This window comes from Lontra canadensis, unplaced genomic scaffold (genome assembly GCF_010015895.1).
Source record: "Lontra canadensis isolate GAN:19392208 unplaced genomic scaffold, GSC_riverotter_1.0 scaffold23, whole genome shotgun sequence".
Classification (NCBI taxonomy): Eukaryota; Metazoa; Chordata; class Mammalia; order Carnivora; family Mustelidae; genus Lontra; species Lontra canadensis.
This window is the reverse complement of record NW_022631017.1, coordinates 11,234,780-11,256,712: the sequence shown is the minus strand read 5'-3', so window position 1 is coordinate 11,256,712 and position 21,933 is coordinate 11,234,780. Positions and strand designations below refer to the sequence as shown.

The 21,933-nt window shown below is 45.5% G+C and overlaps 1 protein-coding gene across 1 annotated transcript; it reads left to right on the top strand.

Annotated features, from left to right (window-relative positions):
* The first annotated feature begins 15,575 nt into the window (after nt 1-15,575).
* On the top strand, nt 15,576-20,420 carry PIM1 (Pim-1 proto-oncogene, serine/threonine kinase). Its single transcript, XM_032862328.1, has 6 exons — nt 15,576-15,981; nt 16,093-16,199; nt 16,309-16,359; nt 16,451-16,817; nt 18,366-18,542; nt 19,531-20,420. The coding sequence occupies exons 1-6, from the start codon at nt 15,900-15,902 to the stop codon at nt 19,686-19,688; spliced, it is 942 nt and encodes a 313-aa protein (XP_032718219.1). The 5' UTR covers nt 15,576-15,899; the 3' UTR covers nt 19,689-20,420.
* Nucleotides 20,421-21,933: the final 1,513 nt, after the last annotated feature.

Genomic DNA, 21,933 nt, shown 5'->3' with positions numbered 1-21,933 from the left:
GGTGGGCAAAGTGTTTGTAAGGCACTTAGCACTATTCTTGGCACATAGAAAGAGCTCAGTAAATGTCAGCCATTATTGGCTCCATTAGATGAATTCCGTACTTTTGTGGAGCAGTCCAACGGCTCACTAAGGTGATGTTTCATAGGTACCTGAGTAAGTAATTGGGATCAAACCTATTACCCAGATTTAGACCCAAGACATAGGTGGCACTTTGGGGCTTTTCCGTGTTACTGATGATTCTGAGAGTGAACAGTTCAACAATGACATCTCCTGGGACAGAGACTACCCCAAAGATATGGGTGGGGGAAGGAAGGGGTAAGGGCATGATCTGTCTTCATATCAAAATGGCTTCCTGGAGAGAAATAGTTTTGTTTTGAGCTCTCCAGGGGCCGTGATGAAGACCAAATGAAGGGAAGTTCCAGAGAAACAGATTTTAATTTAACATTTAAAAGCTTCCCAATAAGTATAGCTGTATGGCACAGGCTGCCTTGTGAGGTAGTAAGCGCCTTTTTAGTGAGGTCAGCAGGGTTTCAATAATCAAAAAGGATGTTCAAGGATCTTCAGCTTTAAGATTTTTTTTTTAAGATCTTATTTATTTATTTGACAGAAAAAAGTCACAAGTAGGCAGAGAGGCAGGCAGAGAGAGGGAGAAGCAGGCTCCCCGCTGAGCAGAGAGCCCAATGTGGGGCTCTTGATCCCAAGGCCCTGAGATCATGACCTGAGCCAAAGGCAGAGGCTTAACCCACTGAGCCACCCAGGCACCCAGCTTTAAAATTCTCGATTCAGGAATACGAAAGGCTATTAAGTTTCTGTTCCAACCATGAACTTGGGAGTCAAAGACTTGCCTTTAAATCTCATTTCCTATTTGGCTGTGAGATACTTGCTTAATCTATCTTTGCCTCAGTTTCCTTATCTGAAATGGGGATAACAACACATATTTTCCTTAGTATCAGAGGATTAGATCTTTTTAAATATGTTAATACTTGAGCACAGTTAATATAGTTCACACCTGATAAAAGGCAGCTATTTTTATTATTAGGTTCAGTGTTCTGTCATGTGTGTGGTCATATAAATTTATATCAATATCTAGAATCTTTTTACCTGAGAAGCTTAATTGTCTATTACCAGTCCTTTCTCTGTGTTTGCATGTCCGAGCTCACTCCTTTTGGTTAATCTAGGCACTAGCCATTCAGCTATTCCCAGAGATTAGGTAGAGAAGAGTTCACCTCTAAACCCAGAGAATGTGTGCTTTCTGGGTAGGTTCCAGAGTAAATGCCCTTTTCCTTTAAGTGACATAAATAGTCCAGTCACTGTTTCCAAGCTCTGCTAAGAAGAGGAACAGACCTGTTTCCTCTAGTGTTCCCTGAGTGCTGATAACTGGATGCCAAGGAGTTGGTCAGATCATGTGGGATGGGCAGCTGTCTACATGGTGTAATTTGAGGGGTTTGAGGAAATCCCCCTGCTTAAAATATCTTCCCCCAATGGCTGGGACACATGCCTGAAATGTATGACTTACTCTTCACAATGAGGTGCTGCTGAAATCAATTGTTATCCAGGAGGAGACTGACATTCGGCCATTACCATTCATTAGCACCTCAGTTTAAATTAATTTATCAGGGGTGCCTGGGTGGCTCAGTGGGTTAAAGCCTCTGCCTTTGGATCAGGTCAGGACCCCTGGGTCCTGGGATTGAGCCCCAGGTGGGGCTCTCTGCTCAGTGGGGATCCTGCTTCCCTGCCCCCCCCGCCTGCTCTCTGCCTACTTATGAGTTCTGTCTGTCAAATAAATGAATAAAATCTTTTTTAAAAAATTAATTAATTTATTTATCAGATTAGTTGGTTGAATATCCCAAAGATAAGCAGGCACAAGACGAGTTAAGTTTTAGTGAGGGAAGCTGATCCCAAAGGGTCTGACATATGGGGCACTGGGCCATTTACACGAGGGGCTGTGAGGATGGTCAGAACAGTTTGGGGACAGCAAGGGAGGTCCGAGGTGAAAGGCAGGAGAGGTAAAATGTTGATGGGGGTTGGAGAGGTTCCAAGCACTATTCCAGGATTTCTCAATTTGAATATTACTTCAGTAGAAGACATGTTTATTATTTATTTTTAAGTAATAGCTATACCCAATGTGGGGTTTGAACTCACAACCCCAAGATCAAGAGTCATATGCTCCACTAACTGAATAAGCCAAGTGCTCCAAAGACATTTTTTTTAAAGACTTTATTTATTTGACAGACAGAGATCACAGGTAGGCAGAGAGGCAGGCAGAGAGAGAGCAAGGGAAGCAGGCTCCCTGCTGAGCAGAACCCAGAATGGGGGCTCAATCCCTGGACCCTGGGATCATGACCTGAGCCTAAGGCAGAGGCTTTAACCCTCTGAGCCAACCAGGCATCCCTCTTTTCTTTTTTTAAGATTTTATTTAAGAGAAAGAGAGAGGATGAGTTCTGGGGGAGGGGCAGAGGGAAAGGGAGAAGCAGGCTCCCCACCCAGCAGGAAGCTGGCTGTGGACCCATCCCAGGACCCCAGGACCATAACCCGAGCTGAAGGCAGATGCTTAATCGACTAAGCCATCCAGGTGCCCCTAGGATTATTTTCTTAGATTATTTCTGCAATATGAAATTCCCAGGTTAAAAATTAAAAAATTTGGGGATACTTGACTGGCTCAGACAATGGAGCATGTGCCTCTTGGGGTCGGGGTTGTGAGTTCCAGCCCCAAGTTGGTGTAGAGAGGAACCCCCCACTCAGGGACTCCCTGCGCAGTGGGGAGTCTGCTTCTCCCTCTCCCTCTGTCCCCCACCCCAACTCACGTGTGTGCGTGTTCTCTCTCTCTCCCCCCCAAAAAAAAAAAATCTTTAAAAATAAATAAATCAATAAAATTAAAGGTAACATTTTGATCACACAATGCCAAAATGCTATAGAACCCCCAGTTTTTTGTAAGTGTACTTGGCCTAAAATGTGTTTGTATAATCTATATAATTGTCCCTGCAGAAGGTCATTCATTCATTTATTCGACCGAAAGTTGTTGATTTTACAGCAGATGCCGGGTGCCATATTAGGCAGCGGGGAGGCAAAACAAAATCAGCAATCCCTACCTTCATACAGTCTAATTGCATATCAATTTGAGATAATTTAACTAATCTCGGGTGTTGCCTCTTTCCACTGCATTCCAGACATTCTTATCCTTTTATTCCCCATGACTCTTCAAATTCTCCTGAAAAATACTTAATCTGTCTTTTTTTTTTTTAAGATTTTATTTATTTATTTGACAGAGATCACAAGTAGGCAGAGAGGCAGGCAGAGAGAGGAGGAAGCAGGCTCCCTGCTGAGCAGAGAGCCCGATGCGGGGCTCGATCCCAGGACCCTGAGATCATGACCTGAGCCGAAGGCAGAGGCTTAACCCACTGAGCCACCCAGGCGCCCCTTAATCTGTCATTTTATACAGTCTTATGAAGAAGTACCATAGCACTATGTTTGTTACGCCAATTCGAACATTACAGTAAAATGTTGCTGTAATTCTCTCTCTCAGAGAAGGCCAATCTGAATAATTTGGTTAATTATAATTTTTAAGTCACCATATACTGAGGACCTATGAAATACTTGCCAATTATTGAGTTATGTCTAGGAGGGAGCTATTATTAGCCCCAAATTACAGACAAGGAAACTGAGTCTTTAGAGGTTAAGATTACACAACTTCTAAGTGGCTGAGTCAGGGTTGAAACCCATCTCTGTCTGACTCCAAAATCTGGGCTCCTATGGAGCATGAAAGGGTAATTCCTTAAACAAACACTTTAATGGCTAACATCTAAAGATGGTTATAGAGTCATCTAAAAATAAGATTGTCTTGTCATAGGCTTGGATGGGAGTTCCTGGATTTCAGAGCCAATATTTTTGTAAATTTTTTACAAAGTATATTGTCTGAGAGGCGCCTGGCTGGCTCGGTCAGCATGGCAGGCAACTCTTGATCTCCGGGTTGTAAGTTCAAACCCCACGATGCGGGTAGGTTTTACTTAAAAAATAAATTAAATTAACTTTTAAAAAAAAGCAAATTAGTTGTCCAGGTTTGTCATAACAAAGTATCATAATCTGGTGGCTCAAGCAACAAAAATTCATTTTTATCATGATTCTGGAGACTAGAAGTCTGAGATCAAGTTGTTGACAGGGTTGGTTTCTTCTGAGGCCTCTCTTTTTGGCTTGGAGATGGCCATCTTCCCTCTTTGGCTTCATGTGGTCTTCCTTCTGTCCCTAGGTCCTTATCTCTCTCTCTCTCTCTTTTTTTTTTTTTTTTTTTTTTTTGGTCCTAATCTTTATCTCTTCTTAGAAGGACACTACTCATATTGAACTAGGGCTCACCCATATGACCTCATTTTACCTTAATCACCTCTTTGAAGGTCTTATTTTCCAAATACCCATTCTGAAGTACTGGGAGGTTAGGAGCTCAACATACGAATTTTGACTTGGGGGAGACGCCATTCAGCCCATAACATAAAGTAAACTAAAGGTGCGAATCATTACATGAAGAGAGGTGCTTACCATGCCTTTTATCTTACCTTAACTGTGTTCATTCCTATAGTTGTTTAAGAAATATTTATGAATACCCACTATGTTAAAAAATGGATACTAAGCTAAGAAAAATAAACCTGTGGAGGACATGGTCCCTGCTTTCCAGGAGTTCACAATCTCTCTGAGGTACCATTTAGAGACCATAGGTTCTCAAGCTCAAAAACACATCAATGTCACCAGGAGGGTTTGTAAAAATACAGATCACTGGACCCCGCCCCTAGAGTTTCTGATTCAGTGGATCTGGAGTGGGCCCAAGAATTTGCATTTCTACCAAGTTTCCAGGAGCTGCTGGTTTGGAGAGACCACATACTTTCAGAACTACTGAGCAAGACATATGAGGATCACACGTGACGTATACAATTGAGGCAGCACAGGTGCTCAGAGGGCAGAGAGGGGCCATTTTCTGTTTTCATGCTAAAATAGCTGAGGAGACAACTGGGAAAGTCCCTTTGCACCTGAAAATTACCCAGAAAAAGTTTTAGCATTGAGACCTTGACCTTGGAAACATATTATGGTAAGAAGAGATGCATTGTCTACACCATTAATTTGCTACTAGGTAAATACTACCTTTTATTACTAATTATATCTCTATAAGAAAAGAGAAAGTGCCTAGGGGTAGCAATCAAGGTTGGGCTCTATCTTCACTCTGATAATGCTATGGGAACTTTGGCAAAGTTCCTGTCTCTGAGATTTGGTTTTGGTCATCTAGAAAACTAAAAAGATTTTATGAGAAGATATTTAAGTTTCCCTACAGGTCAATCTCTATGATTCTCTATCTTGCCTTACCACAATAAAAAGATCCTTAACCAGGAATTAGGACCATACCTTTTGTCTCTATGCATCTCGGTGGTACTTAACACAGTACCTTGAACACAGTAGCTGTTCAGCGAATGTCCTATTGACTAATTGACTGAATCACTCAGAACCAAAGCAAGACCCAAGAGATTCTTGTCTCACTGCTATAAAGATGATAGCTTCCCCTTACCTTAAGACTAACCCTTACCACACAAGCTTCGCTGTCAGAAGCTCTGGTTTTTAGCAGCCATTCTTCTTTGCCACTACTCACTTACAGGGTTAATTTTCAACATTGTTTCAATCCCCATTCATTTATCTCGGGCGCCATATTGAAGGAAATTATCCACTGATTCCATTGTCTTCCATTCATTACCTTGCTTCCTGATTTTATTTAATCTGGCTCATGGAACTCTGCTTCGCGTATCACCTGTTATGCTCAAAGAGCTGCCCCTAACATTGTCTATCCTCTTAATCAGCATATTTTCCATGAATTACGGCTTGTGACTCTCTCACCTGTGGACCTTGAACAAGTTATGTGACTTCCTGGGTATAATAATTAAAAGGATTAAAGAAAAAATATAAATATGTGTACCATATGAATATCTATGATACATACTATGTATGGGCCATATATAGGGCATATGTAGTGATTAATTAGAATAGTCCTTAGCACATAGTAAATGCTTGATTAATATTAGATATTACCTCTGTACATTTGCCTATACCTATTTCTTTAAGCCTTTGGTTTAGGAACCTGGCAACCTTAATTTATAAAAGTGCTTTTCTGAGAGGGGTGCCTGGGTGGCTTGGTTATTTGGGTGCCCAGCTCTTGGTTTCAACTCAGGTCGTGATCCCAAGGTCATGGGATCAAGCCCCACATTGGGCTCTGTGCTCAGTGGGGAGTCTGCTTGAGATTCTCTCTCTGTCTCTCTCTCTGCCTTCCCCCCGCCAAAGTAAGGGAATACATCTTTAGGAAAAAAAACTACCTTTCTTTTTTAAAAAATATTTTATTTATTTATTTGATACGGGGAGAGAGCAAGAGAAGGAACACAAGCAGGGGGAGGGGGAGAGGGATAAGCAGGCTTCTGGCAGAGCAGGGAGCCTGATGCCCCAAAAAGTACCTTTCTGAGAAAGGCAAAAATTTACTCTGAAGTCTGTATTCTCCAAAGAGCAAACAGCCACTTGTCTTTTCATTATAATACATAGTAAAAGTGGCAGGGGCAGAGATTAAGGCAGGAGACATTCACAGGATCTTATGTGTTCTCTTTTGGGTTTAATTCAACTTAGTTTTTTAAAAAAGTGTCTATTTAGGGGCACCTGGGTGACTCAGTCGGTTAAGTGTCTGCCTTCGGCTCAGGTCATGATCCCAGGGTCCTGGGATTGAGCCCCACATCGGGCTCTCTGCTCAGCGGGGAACTTGCTTCTCCTCTCCCTCTGCCTCCAGCTCTGCCAACTTATTCTCTATCTATCAAATAAATAAATAAAATCTTAAAAAAAAAATCATCTGTTTAGTACCTCCCGAAGGGAGGTGCCTGATCTTAAAAAGTTTAAAATGTAGTCTCTGCACTTGAAGAGCTTATGATTTCATTGGGGAAACATGGGTCCTTTCATGGCAGACACTCGATGCTCCCTGCTTTTAAAGATGATGCTGTGATGACAATCAAAGCTTAGATAAAAGAATATGATTCTGTCAGGTCACTGGTACAAATAATTGCTGTGCGTTTAAGAACTATTGACTGGAAGATCAGGAAAAACTGCAGGAAGTCCAAATGGACTTGAGTCAGTCAAAAAGGATAGACTGAACTTGGGGATACGTATGTAATTTGGGCAAAGTATGCAATCGGCATTGCCTTTACAGCCCTGCACAAGAGGACTGGCTTTTGGCCAATAGAAATCCCATTCATACGAGTGACTTCAGAGATAACCCTCATGACTGCCAATGATAAGTTTGAGTCTCAATTAGTGAGTGGCTATCTCTCTAATAAAGTAGCATCACTGAATACAGAAACAAGCTGAACCTATCCAGGGAAAAGTAACATCATTTCTGTAAAGAGGACAACACAGCTGGGGCACCAGGGTGATGCAGCCAGTTGAGGGAACCAACTCTTGGTTTGGCTCAGGCTCTGATCTCAGGGTCATGAGAACAAGTGCCTAATAAGGCTCCATGCTCAGTGTGGAGTCTGCTTAAGATTTCCTCTCCCTCTTCCTCTGCCCTTTCCTTAATTATGTGCATACTCCCCCCAACCCTTCTCTAAAACATAAATAAATAGATCTTAAAAAAAAAAAAAAGAGGACAACACAGCTCATCCTAGAGTGAGCAAGGCTGTAGTTAGACTTTTTTTTTTTTAAAGATTTTATTTATTTATTTGACAGAGAGAGAGAGACAGTGAGAGAAGGAACACAAGCAAGGGGAGTGGGAGAAGGAGAAGCAGGCCTGCCCCTGAGTGGGGAGCCTGATGTGGGGCTCCATCCCAGGACCCTGGGATCATGACCTGAGCCTAAGGCAGATACTTAATGACTGAGCTATCCAGGCACCCCTGTACTTAGAAATTAAAAAGAGTTTTTAACAAAGTTATACATTGAGGGCCATAAAAAATGGTTCCATGTTTGTAGTACAATTCTGGGTTTGGCTGTGGTGAGCTTTCCATGTTTGTTTTAGCAGCACCCGACCTAAAAAAGAGAGCTAAAACAGAATTGGAAAAGAGGAAGTATATGTTGAAAATGTACGTTTCTCCAAATTGTCAAGTGGATTTCATCCAATCGTGTTAATGCATGTCTTCTTCCTCATGTGGATCTTGAACACCTTATGTGTCAGCCACAGTGTAAGTTATTATTCCCAAACCATCAGCTTTAAGAGATGATTTGAATAGAGAATCTTCCTGGTTTCTTCTTCAGTAAAGGCTGAAATAAAGTCTACATCTTTTTCATCTCTCTCTTTCACTTTTTGCAGCATGAGGAGGCCCTACTGATTTCTCCCTCTGGCTTTCTGCTTTTGATTTAAAGAAACATTTTACTTTAAGATTTATTTATTTATTTTAGAGACAGAAAGAGTATGAGCAGGAGGGGCAGCAGGAGAGGGAGAGAGAATCTCAAGCAGACTCTGCTCTGAGCACAGAACCCAACAGGAGGCTCAGTCCCGGGACTCTGAGATCATGACCTGAGCTGAAACCAAGAGTCCAACGCTTAACTGGCTGCACTACCCGAGGCACCCCTGACTTATTTTTATTTATTTATTTTTTAAAGATTTTATTTATTTATTTGGCAGACAAAGATCACAATTAGGCAGAGAGGCAGGCAGAGAGAGAGGAGGAAGCCGACTCCCTGCTGAGCAGAGAGCCCAATGCGGGGCCCGATCCCAGGACCCTGGGATCATGACCCGAGCTGAAGGCAGAGGCTTTAACCCACTGAGCCACCCAGGCGCCCCACCCCTGACTTATTTAAAGACACTTTTTAAAAAAAATTTTTAAAAAGATTTTTATTTTTATTTATTTATTTGAGAGAGAGAGAGAGAATGAGAATGAGTGGAGAAAGGTCAGTGGGAGAAGCAGACTCCCTGCCGAGCAGGGAGCCGGATGCAGGACTCGATCTGGGGACTCCAGGATCATGACCTGAGCCAAAGGCAGTTGCCCAACCAACTGAGCCACCCAGGTGCCCCTTAAAGACACTTTTATTCATTAATTTCTCACATTATAGGGAATGCAAAAGAGCAAAATACAAAGCATCTTTTGCTTCAGTTCCTGACGTTACTGAGCCCATTCCCTCTCTCCTTCCTACTTGTCCATGTCTTACTCATCCTTTAAAGATTTTTTTTTTACTTGACAGACAGAGATCACAAGTAGGTAGAGAGGCAGGCAGTGAGAGAGGGGGAAGCAGGCTCCCTGCTGAGCAGAGAGCCCAATGTGGGACTCGATCCCAGGACCCTGAGATCATGACCTGAGCCGAAGGCAGAGGCTTAACCCACTGAGCCACCTAGGCACCCCTCTTACTCATTCTTTTAAGTCCACACTAAGTTCCACATCCTCCTGGAGCCTTCCTTGACTTCCACCTCCTCTGAACCCTGCCCCTGTGGATGATACTCTCAGAACTTAATCATAGAATACCTTGTTAAATCCCTTAAACTAATCTTGCGTTCTTTAGAAAAGTGGAATGTCATGGCCAGTAAGAGATGGTTCCACCATGTGGCCTTCAGCAAATTACCTTTCTTAGTTTCTGTTTATCTGTAAGCCAGTGAGGACAGTAAAACTGCCCATGCCATAAGATTTATATAAAGATCCACAGAAAGTGCTTAGAAAAATGCCTAGGACATCTTTGACGCTCTAGTGTGGGGTGCTATTCAAGTGTCTTTTTCTGTCCCTTTCACCAAAACTGTGTTCAGCACTTAGCCTTCATGTTCAGTGAAAAGGTGGTTTCGGGATGCCTGGGTGGCTCAGTTGTTAAGTGTCTGCCTTCGGCTCAGGTCATGATCCCAGGGTCCTGGGATCAAGCCCTGCATTAGGCTCCCCACTCAGAGGGAAGCCTCCTTCTCCCTTTCCCACTCCCCCTGCTTGTGTTCCCTCACTTGCTGTGTCTCTCTCTGTCAAATGAATAAAATAAATAAAATCTTAAAAAAAAAAAAGAAAGAAAGAAAGAAAGTGTGGTTTCTGCCCTTAATATGTTTATAATCTATTTGTACAGACCAAACACAGAAAAGTAAGGCTGTTTACTATTAAACAACAAATGAGATATATAATAAACACGCTTTCACTGGGATCTCTCTGAATGTTTAACAAGATGTAACACGAAATATTTTTTTTAAGATTTTACTTATTCCAGAGAAAGAGAAAGAGCACAAGCATGAGCCGGGGTGGGGGAGACAGGGAGAAGCAGACAGCCCCCCTACTGGTCCCATCATGACCCGAGCAGAAGGCAGACGCTTAACTAACTGAGCCATCCATGTGCTCCTATCATGAAATCTTTTTGAGCAACTTTTTTTTTTTCCACTTACCTAGATGCACTCTGGCTTTTCCAATTTTTAAAAAAGCAATTTAATTCTTTATAAAAGATGGCAGACAGGGTGCCTGGGTGGTTCAGTGGGTTAAGCCTCTGCCTTCGGCTCAGGTCCTGATCTCAGGGTCCTGGGATTGAGCCCCGCATGGGGCTCTCTGCTCAGCGGAGAGCCTGCATTCTCCTCTCTCTCTGCCTGCCTCTCTGCCTACTTGTGATTTATTTCTCTCTCTCTGTCAAATAAATAAATAAAATCTTAAAAAAAAAAAAGATGGCAGATAATCCCCTCACCAACATCCAAATATGTGACATTCTCTCTCTTTCTCTCACAAACACACACACCCCCCCCCCACACACCCCACACACACATGATGGCCCATTTTCTTCATCAGTTAGACATGCAGGATTTTTATTCGTGTGCTTGTCTTTTTGATCTGAGGCATACATTTTCCTGGTCTTTTAATAAGGTATTTTATAACAGTTTCCAAGCTTCCTGTAGTCTTTATACATTCTTAGCTACTCTTTTTTGTTTTGACCTATCCAGTAAATACTCAGGAACTATAAAATCTTTGTGTACAGTGCCTTCAATAAATATTGATTATTTTTACTCAAATTTTCAGTGCTGAATATGTAAAATTCCAAAAATAAATCTAGGTTATTTTTATTTCTTTAAAAAAATGAATTGGTAATGAACTTAAATATACTTTGCCAGATAATAAAAACACTTTGTTTCTTCAGCTTTGCTAAGGAAACTGAAAACTAAGAGATTTATAAACTTGAAACAAATGTCACATCCTATCAAGGACAAGAACCAGTTCTAACTTGACTGCATAGATTTCCTGACCCTTCTGAAATTGGGACAGTCTGGATTTCCCAGCTGTCCACCACTACCATGATTATTACAACTTTAAAAAGAGGCTTTACTTCAGTCTTAAAATTTAGACTGTTCCATGACTTACAGTTTATAGTAGATTTTTACACATATTCCACACATATGAACTATATGTGACATTTAAATTTTTCTAAATAACCTTACTACTGTTGATGTAATTGGAGTTATTTTTTTTTAAGATTTTATTTATTTGACAGACAGAGATCACAAGTAGGCAGAGAGGCAGGCAGAGAGAGAGAGAGAAGAGGAAGCAGACTCCCTGCAGAGCGGAGAGCCTGTTGTGGGGCTCGATCCCAGAACCCTGGGATCAGGACCTGAGCTGAAGGCAGAGGCTTAACCCACTGAGCCACCCAGGCGCCCCAGGGTACCCCTGGAGTTATTTTTAAGTTATAGGAAGCAGTTGGGTTTCTCCAAATTTTTTCCTTTCTTTTTATTTCACCAAATGAGGAGAGAGTAAAATAAAAAATAATGGTGTTTCACAGTTAAACTTAAAAAAAAAAAAGTAATTCGTACACCTGAAACTAATGTAACATTGTGTGCCAACCACAGTACAATTAAAAAAAAAGTGTGTGTGTGTGTGTATATATATATATATATACATATATATATATATATATACATATATATATATATAGTAATTCTTTTTTCAGGAGAGAAATGAGATGCAGATCCAAATTATTTCTACCCGATTAATTGCAAATAGCTCATAGAGAAAATGCTATACAGACCTAGTTATTATATGAGTGCTTCAACTAGACTCAGATGTACTTCAAAAAAGGGTATAGGCATCCCTTTCAAACTTACTTCTTCTAAACTTCTGGGATTACAGAAATTGCTTAAGTCATTCCTTTGTCAATGACTTGATTAAATCTGTATCAGGTGGACTATGAAAACCACTTAAGGATTAATGTGGCTATTGTTCAAATTAACATTAACAAATTCTTCCCTTTCCAGAGAATTGTAAGCATGATTATGGCCTTTATCTTTCCAAAAGCACTTGTCATTTAATTATTAGAGGGTTTTTCTGATTCTTTGTTAGATTCCTTGAAACAGCAAAAGCTGTGATTGTTTTTATTATTAAAACTACATTTTGATGAATAAAAACATCAAGTTCCCTACCCTCAAAGAGTAATTTTTAACACAAAACATACTTGAATGTTTAATAATTATCTTTAAAAGCAGTTTTAAGTAAATAAAAGCTCTTTGCCAAGCAAGGTCCATGTTTTGTAACTTCCAGCTGTGAAGCAGTCACCATATAAAGCAGACATATTAAATGTTAATCACTTTAGCTCTACCTAATTAAATATTTAGCCCTACAAAGATCTAGAGAAAGTGAAAAAGGTTGAACTTGATTTAATGTATACAATTATTTTGAATCACGTTCTCTCCCTGGATGATTACAATCAAGTGATGTACCTAGTATTTCACCTTTGAAACCTCCAAGGTGCAAGACCATTCTCAAATCATTATTGTCACAAACACAATCATCATTATTGCCATCACAGCTAATACTTATTAGAAGCTTACTCTGTGCTAGTCTACGAGCTTTACATGCAGACTTTTATTTGCTCCTTACAACAGCCCTATGAGGTAGGTGTTATTATCTTCATTTAGAGTCTAAAGCTTAGAAAGGTTAAGCAACTTTAAAAAAAAAAAAGGAAAAAGAAAGGGTTAAGTAACTTGACGAATATCACATAACTAGTAGGTGCCAGATCCCAGATTTCAAAGCAGACTAAACAGGTTAAACCTCTTGCTCCTAACCTCTCCTTTATTTTGCCCAAGCCCACTTAATTCACTTAAATTTGGTATAAATTGACTTTAATCATGACCTGACTTTTTTGTTGGGACTCATTTTGGTCTTTCCCTTCAGTACACATGTTGTCCAAGAAATGCTGGACAAGAGAAACATATATCAAAGCATAGGGAAACATGGTATAAATAATTGAAAAGTTAATTAACAAAGATTTAAAAAAATAAAAAGCCAAACCCATGATTGTCAGATGAGTGGAGTAGATGGTGAAGAATGCTTGGCGTTATTTAACAATCAGGTCCTCCTCAAGGCTGGAAAGGCTTTAAATAAAAATGAGGAGGTAAGGGCATCCTCAGAACAGGATGAATGCCTCTGCAAAGGCAGAATGTCTGGAAAGTGCTAGGTGAGTGGGAACGTGTGGGGATTGCCCAGTAGGGACTGGAAAAGGAAAGGGAGGGTAGAGGGGATTGGAAGTGCTGGGTCACATACATTTACACATGATGTCTTACTCAGTACTAAGGACAGTTTTAGACCCTGACAACAGGAAATCTTTGAATACTCTGAGTTGAATTTGGGTCATTTCATCTCTTCCTCCTCTAGCTGTTGTATGACCCTCTGTCATCCTACTTATGTTTCATTTTCCTATCTGTAAAAAGGGAATAATTCTTTTTTTTTTAATATTTTATTTATTTGACAGACAGAGATCACAAGTAGGCAGAGAGGCAGGCAGAGAGAGAGGAGGAAGCAGGCTCCCTGCTGAGCAGAAAGGCAGATGGGGGGGCTCGATCCCAGGACCCTGAGACCATGACCTGGTTTTAAGGCTTTAACCCACTGAGCCACCCAGGCGCCCCAAAAGGGAATAATTCTTGTTCTCTTGGGTTCTCTCCTAGTCATCAAAAATGAGAGTTAGGCCATAGTACACAGACAAAAGGAAAATGTACTATTTTATAAGATAGATTCCTAAAAGCTGTGAAATATCTGGACACATCTTTATAAAATGAGCACCGTAGAAAACTTTTAATGAAACATTTAAATTCATTAATGATTGCAGCTGTAACAGATCCTGGAACCTCATTTCTCCTTTAAGTGGTAGGAACTTGAAAAATATTAAAATGGGATGCAGTAGGCTTTCAATTACTTAGGCCACTGACAATCCAATTTATGGATTACATAGAATTTTAATTTACTCATTTCACACGTCGTTATCAACTCTACATGAAGTTTAAAAGGACAAAGGATGAAAATGGAATTGGCCAGTTTTCCATGTTATTTCCATGGTGGGGCAGAGAGTCGGGGGATTTCCTTTGAGACAAGCCTCGGTGCAGCCAATAATTGCTAGTATTGCCAGACTGGTAATAACAGGCTGATGAAAAGGTGAATACAACGCGAAAACTCTGATTAAATCAAGCGCACCCTCCCACCCTCGGGTTACAGGAGGAATTTTCCTCTCTCCCGCCCTCACAGAAGGGGCTGAGACAGCATCTGGCATCATAATACCAACATTTGTTTCGTGGTTCCTCTTTACCGGGCACTCTTAACGCACACCACTTCTTAGGAACCAGGATTCACTGGTACTTTTCTGCATTTTTTACAAAAACGTCGGCTTGAGAATCTGGGGTTGCTTTTTCACCAGCTGTAAGAACCGCGATCTGGACCCCTCCCCCGAAGAAGCCGAGCTCTTCCCCAGTTTTATTCCAGGCCTGTGACACCTCCACTCCCTCGGTGAAACCGCCGTGACTCACATCTTGCACATCCTTCGCCCCCCACGCGCCCCCAACACACAAACCCCGAGAACCCAACCCGAACCCATAGCGCCTCGTGAAACCCGCCCAAGCCGACTTGGAGGTCTCGGGTCTGAGTCACACAGAAGGACCACCCTCGTCGGCATTCGCCACCCCCCTCCCCACACAGCCCCTCACACCCCGGCGCGCCGGCCGCCCCATCTCCCCGGCTGACACACCGACGCCCGTCGCCTCTGCGCAACTTGTTATGCTCCAGCTCAAGCCCTTGACCCAAAAACCTTCAAGAAATAGAGAGCCGCAGAGCCGGCCTCGGGCGGCCTTTGATGGCTTTGTTATTGTTTGGGTTTGAATCGATACGCCCCTCCCCATCCTTCCTCCCTCGCCGCCCGACACCCAGCTCCCGCCTCCCCTCACGCCCCGCGCCCCTCCCCCTCCATTTTGGCGCCTTTTCCTTCCCGCCACGTCGTGGCGGCGTAGAGACCATTCTGACCGCGAGAGCGGGGCGGGGCGTGGGCGTGGCGCGCCGCGTTATGCAGATCAGTCGGCTTCTGGTTGGCTGGACACGGGCCGGCGGGGGCGGGGCCGGGGCGCGGCGACGGAGCGCGCGGGGCGGGGGCCAAGGGGAGTCGCCCTGTCCCGCCGCTTCCCCACCCCCTCTCCTCCCTCCTCCGGCCGGGCAGCCCCGCTCTCCGCCTAGGCCTCCCGGAGAGGCCCCGCCCCATCCCCGCCCGCCCGTGCGCCCCACCACCCGCCGGCGCGCTCCGCCCCTTTACTCCTGGCTGCTGGGCGAGCCGGGCGTCTGCTGCAGCGGCCGCGGTGGCGGAGGAGGCCCGAGAGGACTTGGCGGCAGCGGCGGCGGCGGTGGCGGGACCGGCAGCAGCAGCAGCAGCTACAAGCTCTCAGTGCCGTGGCGCTGCCGCACGAGCCCCACGAGCCGCCCACCCCGCCGCCCTCGGCGCTGCCTGACCCCGCCGGCGTGTCCGCCAGCCGCCAGCCCCGGCAGCGCCCCCAGTCGTCCTCCGACTCGCCCTCGGCCTTCCGCGCCAGCCGCAGCCGCAGCCGCAACGCCACCCGCAGCCTCAGCCCTAGCCTTAGGCACAGCCACCGGCACAACCCCAGCCCCAGCTCCTGCTGCAGCTCCTCCAGACACAGTTCTTACGCCGACACCCTGGAGGTTGGGATGCTCTTGTCCAAAATCAACTCGCTTGCCCACCTGCGCGCCGCGCCCTGCAACGACCTGCACGCCACCAAGCTGGCGCCGGGTGAGCACCACCCCCCCCCAAGCCCAGGATGGCGAGGCGGCTGGACCCCCAGCGTGGGAACTGGGAGCTCTCGGGCCGGCACTGAGTTTCCTGTGCTTCCCTCTTTACTAGGCAAGGAGAAGGAGCCCCTGGAGTCGCAGTACCAGGTGGGCCCGCTACTGGGCAGCGGCGGCTTCGGCTCGGTCTACTCAGGCATCCGTGTCGCCGACAACTTACCGGTGAGTGGGCGCCCCGCCGTGGGGAGGGCGCGCTGGGCAGGGGGGCGCCCGGGTGTGCTTTGGCCCCGGCGAGAGGATCTCATGGAGACTCTTTGGGGGGGGGTTTCAGGTGGCCATCAAGCACGTGGAAAAGGACCGGATTTCCGACTGGGGAGAGCTGGTGAGTGCCCTGGAGGGAGCGACCCCTAGGATGGGTGGGGTGAGGGACACCCTCCGACTCCCGCTCTAACGCAGCCCCCTCGCCCATGCAGCCCAATGGCACTCGAGTGCCCATGGAAGTGGTCCTGCTGAAGAAGGTGAGCTCGGGCTTCTCCGGCGTCATTAGGCTCCTGGACTGGTTCGAGAGGCCCGACAGTTTCGTCTTGATCCTGGAGAGGCCCGAGCCGGTGCAAGACCTCTTCGACTTTATCACGGAAAGGGGGGCCCTGCAGGAGGAGCTGGCCCGCAGCTTCTTCTGGCAGGTGCTGGAGGCTGTGCGGCACTGCCACAGCTGCGGGGTGCTCCACCGCGACATCAAGGACGAGAACATCCTCATCGACCTCAATCGCGGCGAGCTCAAGCTCATCGACTTCGGGTCGGGGGCGCTTCTCAAGGACACCGTCTACACGGACTTCGATGGTGAGCCAGGCTTGGGAGGGAGCTGCCGGGGAGGGATCTGCCCAGGTGACTTGGCCTTGCCTGGAGGCCTCGGCCGTCTTTCCTCTCCGGCCCTTTGTAAAGGTCACCGGGCCGTCTGGCTCGATGCTAGCAGGGGTGGGGCGAAGGAGAGCTTCCCAGCGTAGTAGAGCCGGAGATTTCGAGCCAGCTGAACCTGTCATGTTTCTGGCATGATTTTATTTTTTAAGTGGAATTCAGTGGGTTCCAAGCTTTCCCGATGAATAAGAGGTTGTGGGCAACCGGCCTTAGCCCAGATTTCTGAAGTCTGACCCAGTTTCCCCGCCAGTAAAAGGATGGGGGGGGGGGAGGGAGGAGAGAGCGGGAGAGATGAAAATTGATGCCGGTTTTGTAATTTTTGTTTTGTGCTAAGGGAGTTTAGTTTTGTGTAAGGTTAGTTTTTAAAACTGCAGTTCTTCTACCCCTTTGATCTAGGGCCGGGTAAAGGAATAGAAACAGTAGTTTCACTAAATTATTTTGTTGGGCTTATTCTTTATTTTTTGGCGTTGCGGGGTGAGGGAGTCGGGAATGAATGTTGTGAAATAAGATCTCTTGTTGGTTTGAAAATTAGTTGGGTGTCTCCGCTGAAAGGATGAAAACCTATCCTAGGGAGGGGCTTGGAGCGGGTTCTTTCAGAAAAGATGGAATTGAGAGCCAGAGATCAAAGCAAAGGAGGGTGGGTCATCATTTGAGCGGCTTAACCTAACAAACGACAGCCTTTCAAAACTTGTGACTGGGGCTTGTGGTTTGTGTTTATTTGCCCTTGGAGGACGCTGGGTTGGGCTGCAATTTTTTGTATTTAACAGTTAATGGCTGGCCGGGTCCTCCCTTGTTTTTTCCTTCGAGTCTTTGCTGCCCCCTGGTGAGCACAAGCGGGATGGCCCCCACTTTTTTTTTTTTTTTTTACAACCCAAAGTTTGTAAACAGGAATCACGTGGTCTGAAACCCGCTCTGCCGCTCTATCTTCCCAGTGAGGGGAAGAGAGAGGGTGTGGGTGTCTGCCTCTGCACGCACAGGGTGGGGAGGAAGGCCTCCTAAAGGGCACCCGGACTTAAGATACAGTATATTATGTAAGTGCCCTGCACTGGATCATATCTGAGATCAGAATCTCAGCCAGGCTCCTGGGCCACCTTAGTGCAGTTTAAGGATAGTCTGTGGGCTGTCTCCCATGATTGTGTGCAGACACTCATCCCTTCACCCCATTGTGGGTGGTCCTACCACATACACCCCTCAGGCTTTGGGTTTGTGGCCAGCCCTGTTTGTTTCTTGGAGCAGTTTATAAAGAATTTGGTTTATGGTCTGGACTGCTGGGTGGGTAATGCTTTGGGTCGGAGAGATGCCACTCTTGCACTCCTTTTAGCCTAGGGGGAAAATGGAGTTAGCCTAGACCCTGTCCTGGGAGAAGTGAAGTGTTTTGTTTCAAGGAGTCCGTGTACCACTGAGTGTGTGAGTTGCTTTGTTTAATTTTTGCTCAAAGCTTGTGTTTTCCTTTTTTATTCCCTTGGCTCACAGGGACCCGGGTGTATAGCCCTCCAGAGTGGATTCGCTATCATCGCTACCACGGCAGGTCGGCAGCCGTCTGGTCGCTGGGGATCCTGCTGTATGACATGGTCTGTGGAGATATTCCTTTTGAGCATGATGAGGAGATCATCAGGGGCCAAGTTTTCTTCAGGCAGAGGGTCTCTTCAGGTAACTTTTGGGAAGCGCCTTGTTGAGGAGAAGCAGGAGTCACAAAGCCGGCAGTCCTCAGGGGATAGTCTCTGCGTTCTGGACAGCTCTGCCTTTCCAGGGGATGCCGCTGCCCTTGGCTTAGCAGAGTCCTGGCCCAATGAATCTGGAGAGCCAGTCCTCAGAAATTGAATGGTTTGCACTTGAGCATTCTTTGAGAGGTCAGAGGAAGAGCATATGTGAGAATATTAAAAAAAAAAAAAAAAGACCATTTAGTTTCACTGAAAGATTTTTTTTTTTTTAAGATACTTATTTATTTGACAGGCAGAGATCACAAGTAGGCAGAGAGGCAGGCAGAGAGAGGGGGGAAGCAGGCTCCCCGCGGAGCAGAGAGCCCGATGTGGGCCTCCATCCCAGGACCCTGGGATCATGACCTGAGCCGAAGGCAGAGGCTTAACCCACTGAGCCACCCAGGTGCCCCTCACTGAAAGATTTTTTTTTTTTAAGTACCCACAGTCCTCATCTCTCAACTCCTGGCTGTTTTGCCAGGGAGTGAAAAGTTGAGGGTTCTTTGAGCCTTCCCCCTGAAGGCAGACTCTCTAAATACTGCGGTTCCCGTGACCTCATTGTGGGTGGTGTTCATATTTGTAAGTTGTAGGTGAATTGAATCACCTCATCATGCTCACTGATGTCTCATCAAAATCCTTTGTCGTCATTCTTCCTATTTCTGGTGAGTGGGTGTCGTGGGAAAGGCCCCGGCTATTGAAGTTTAAAAACCACAGGTTTAAGAGGGGAGCTATTTTTTTTTTTTTTTTTTTTTTTTTTAAGCTGAAAGCACCTTGGAGGACCTAGATCTTAGTGAATATCTTCCATTGAAAAATAGAGTTCTAGAAGGTTCCTGGTCTCTTTTGGACGCCAGACTTGTTGGCCCCTGGGAAGCAAATTAGCAAGACCTTTGCATTGCAAAAACGAGTTGAGTCATTCATAATCTCTGTCTTGCTTTCTGCAGAGTGTCAGCATCTCATTAGATGGTGCTTGGCCCTGAGACCATCAGACCGGCCATCCTTCGAAGAAATCCAGAACCATCCCTGGATGCAAGATGTCCTTCTGCCCCAGGAAACAGCTGAGATCCATCTGCACAGCCTGTCACCAGGGCCCAGCAAATAGCAGCTTTTCTGGCAGATTCTCCTCTCCCCGTCAGATGCTCGAGGGAGGGGAAGCTTCTGTTTCCAGCTTCCCGAGTACCAGTGACACTTCTCGCCAAGCAGGACAGTGCTTGATAACAGGAACAACATTTACAACTCATTCCAGACCCCAGGGCCCTGGAGGTCGCCTCCCAACAGTGGGGGGAAGAGACTCTACTCCAGGTGTCCTAGGCCTCAACTCCTCCCGTAGATGCTCTCTCCTTCTCACAGAACGTCCAGCAAGCACTGCTGGGCTCTGTAAACTCCCGGGGGTGGGGGGTGGGGGGGATCAGAACCCTGCCATGGAACTGTTCCCTACATCACGAGTTCTGCTGAATGCCGCGATGGGTCGGGTAGGGGGAAACAGGTTGGGGTGGGATAGGACTAGCACCATTTTAAGTCCCTGTCACCTCTTCCGACTCTTCTGAGTGCCTTCTGTGGGGACTCCGGCTGTGCTGGGAGAAATACTTGAACTTGCCTCTTTTACCTGCTGCTTCTCCAAAACTCTGCCTGGGTTTGGTTCCCTATTTTTCTCTCCTGTCCCCCTCTCCCCATCCTTCATATGAAAGGTGCCATGGAAGAGGCTACAGGGCCAAATGCTGAGCCACCTGCCCTTTTTTTCTGCCTCCTTTAGTAAAACTCCAGAGTGAACTGGTCTTCCTTTTTGGTTTTTACTTAACTGTTTCAAAGCCAAGACCTCTCTCTCTCTCTCTCTCTCTCTCTCTCTCTCTCACACACACACACACACACACACACACCACACAAAATGCACAAACAATGCAAATCAACAGAAAAACTGTAAATGTGTGTACAGTTGGCATGGTAGTGTACAAAAGGATTGTAGTTGATCTAATCTTTTTTAATTTTTGCCTTTAAGTTATTTTACCTGTTTTGTTTTTGGTTTGGTTTTTTTTTGTTTTTGTTTTGTTTTGTTTTGTTTTGTTTTTGAAAAGATGCGCATTCTAACCTGGAGGTCAACATTATGTATTTATTTATTTATTTATTTGGTTCCCTTCCTGCTCCAAGCTTCCACGGCTGCTGCCATAGTTTCTTTCCTCCTTTTCCTCCTCTGACTTGGGGACCTTTTCGGGGAGGGCTCGCTCTGTTCGTAGGGTGACGGGACTCAGGCGGGACAGCTGCTGTGGCTCCCTGACTGCTGCCGGTCCCCTCGCTGGCCTGACCTGAGCGGGGACGGGTTCCGAGGGGCACGGGGAGGGGCATCGCTGACTGGTGTATATAGGATAGCTATATGAAAAGCAGTTCTGGATGGTGTGCCTTCCGGATCCTCTCTGGGGCTGTGTTTTGAGCAGTATGTAGCCTGCTGGTTTTATCTGAGTGAAATACTGTACAGGGGAATAAAAGAGATCTTATTTTTTTTTTTTTATACTTGGCGTTTTTTGAATAAAAACCTTTTGTCTTAACTTGTGGCTTTTAAGTGTTGTCCGTGCAGAGGCAGGCTCACTTTACTGACCTGCTGGGAATCTCCCACAGGACTTGAAGCCCAACTCTGGTTCCCTGCACCAGGCCACCTGGCAGCCTGGGTAGCCTATACCTTTCTGAAGTCTAATGTGTGGCCTAAGGGTTGCGGGGTGGGGTCGGTGGGCAATCTTGGTTGGACAGAATTCGGCCCGAGTGTTCAACCTCTGTTGCCCCATGCAAATTCTAGAACTGCAGTAGTACAGCAAAGGTGGCTGTTTCCCCATGGCGCGAGTCGCATTTCAGGGGAGAGCCACTTGTCAATGGGGTAATGGAACTATAGAACATTTCCATCCCTGCGGAAAGTTCCATTGGAACAGGGCTGACCTCGAGACAGCAAACAGCTCTATTGCTAAACTGACAGTGGAAGCTTTGTGCAGCCATCTTTCCCACCAGCAAAATGTTTGGGGCGGATAGACCTGACACGTGTTAAGCTTACTGAAAAACCAGATACCTGTATTACTCTCAGTTCCCGATTCAAGTTCCCTTCACCTTTAGTGTGGGGTTGAGTCATTAATAGCAGATGGGTGGAAATGTTTTTGACCTAAGCAGACCTGGGTTTTCCCCTCCCATGTGCTTTACACAGCTTATAATGGGGAGTAGATGAAATAAATGTTAGCTCTGCCCTCTTCTTACTGCTTGTGCTGGGATTAGTAATTTTGGTCTGTGGTTTCTCTGCAGGAATCTGTTGAAGGCCCTTGTTTTTTTTGTGAGAGTTTATTTTAAAAAATTTTTGAAGTTGGCCCCACCCC

What these genes read in the sequence shown, in the direction of transcription:
- PIM1 (XM_032862328.1), top strand. Translation starts at nt 15,900, where the DNA reads ATGCTCTTGTCCAAAATCAACTCGCTTGCCCACCTGCGCGCCGCGCCC. An exon ending in CGCCACCAAGCTGGCGCCGG is followed by an intron (nt 15,982 to 16,092) that starts GTGAGCACCACC and finishes CCTCTTTACTAG; the next exon opens with GCAAGGAGAAGGAGCCCCTG. An exon ending in GTGTCGCCGACAACTTACCG is followed by an intron (nt 16,200 to 16,308) that starts GTGAGTGGGCGC and finishes GGGGGGTTTCAG; the next exon opens with GTGGCCATCAAGCACGTGGA.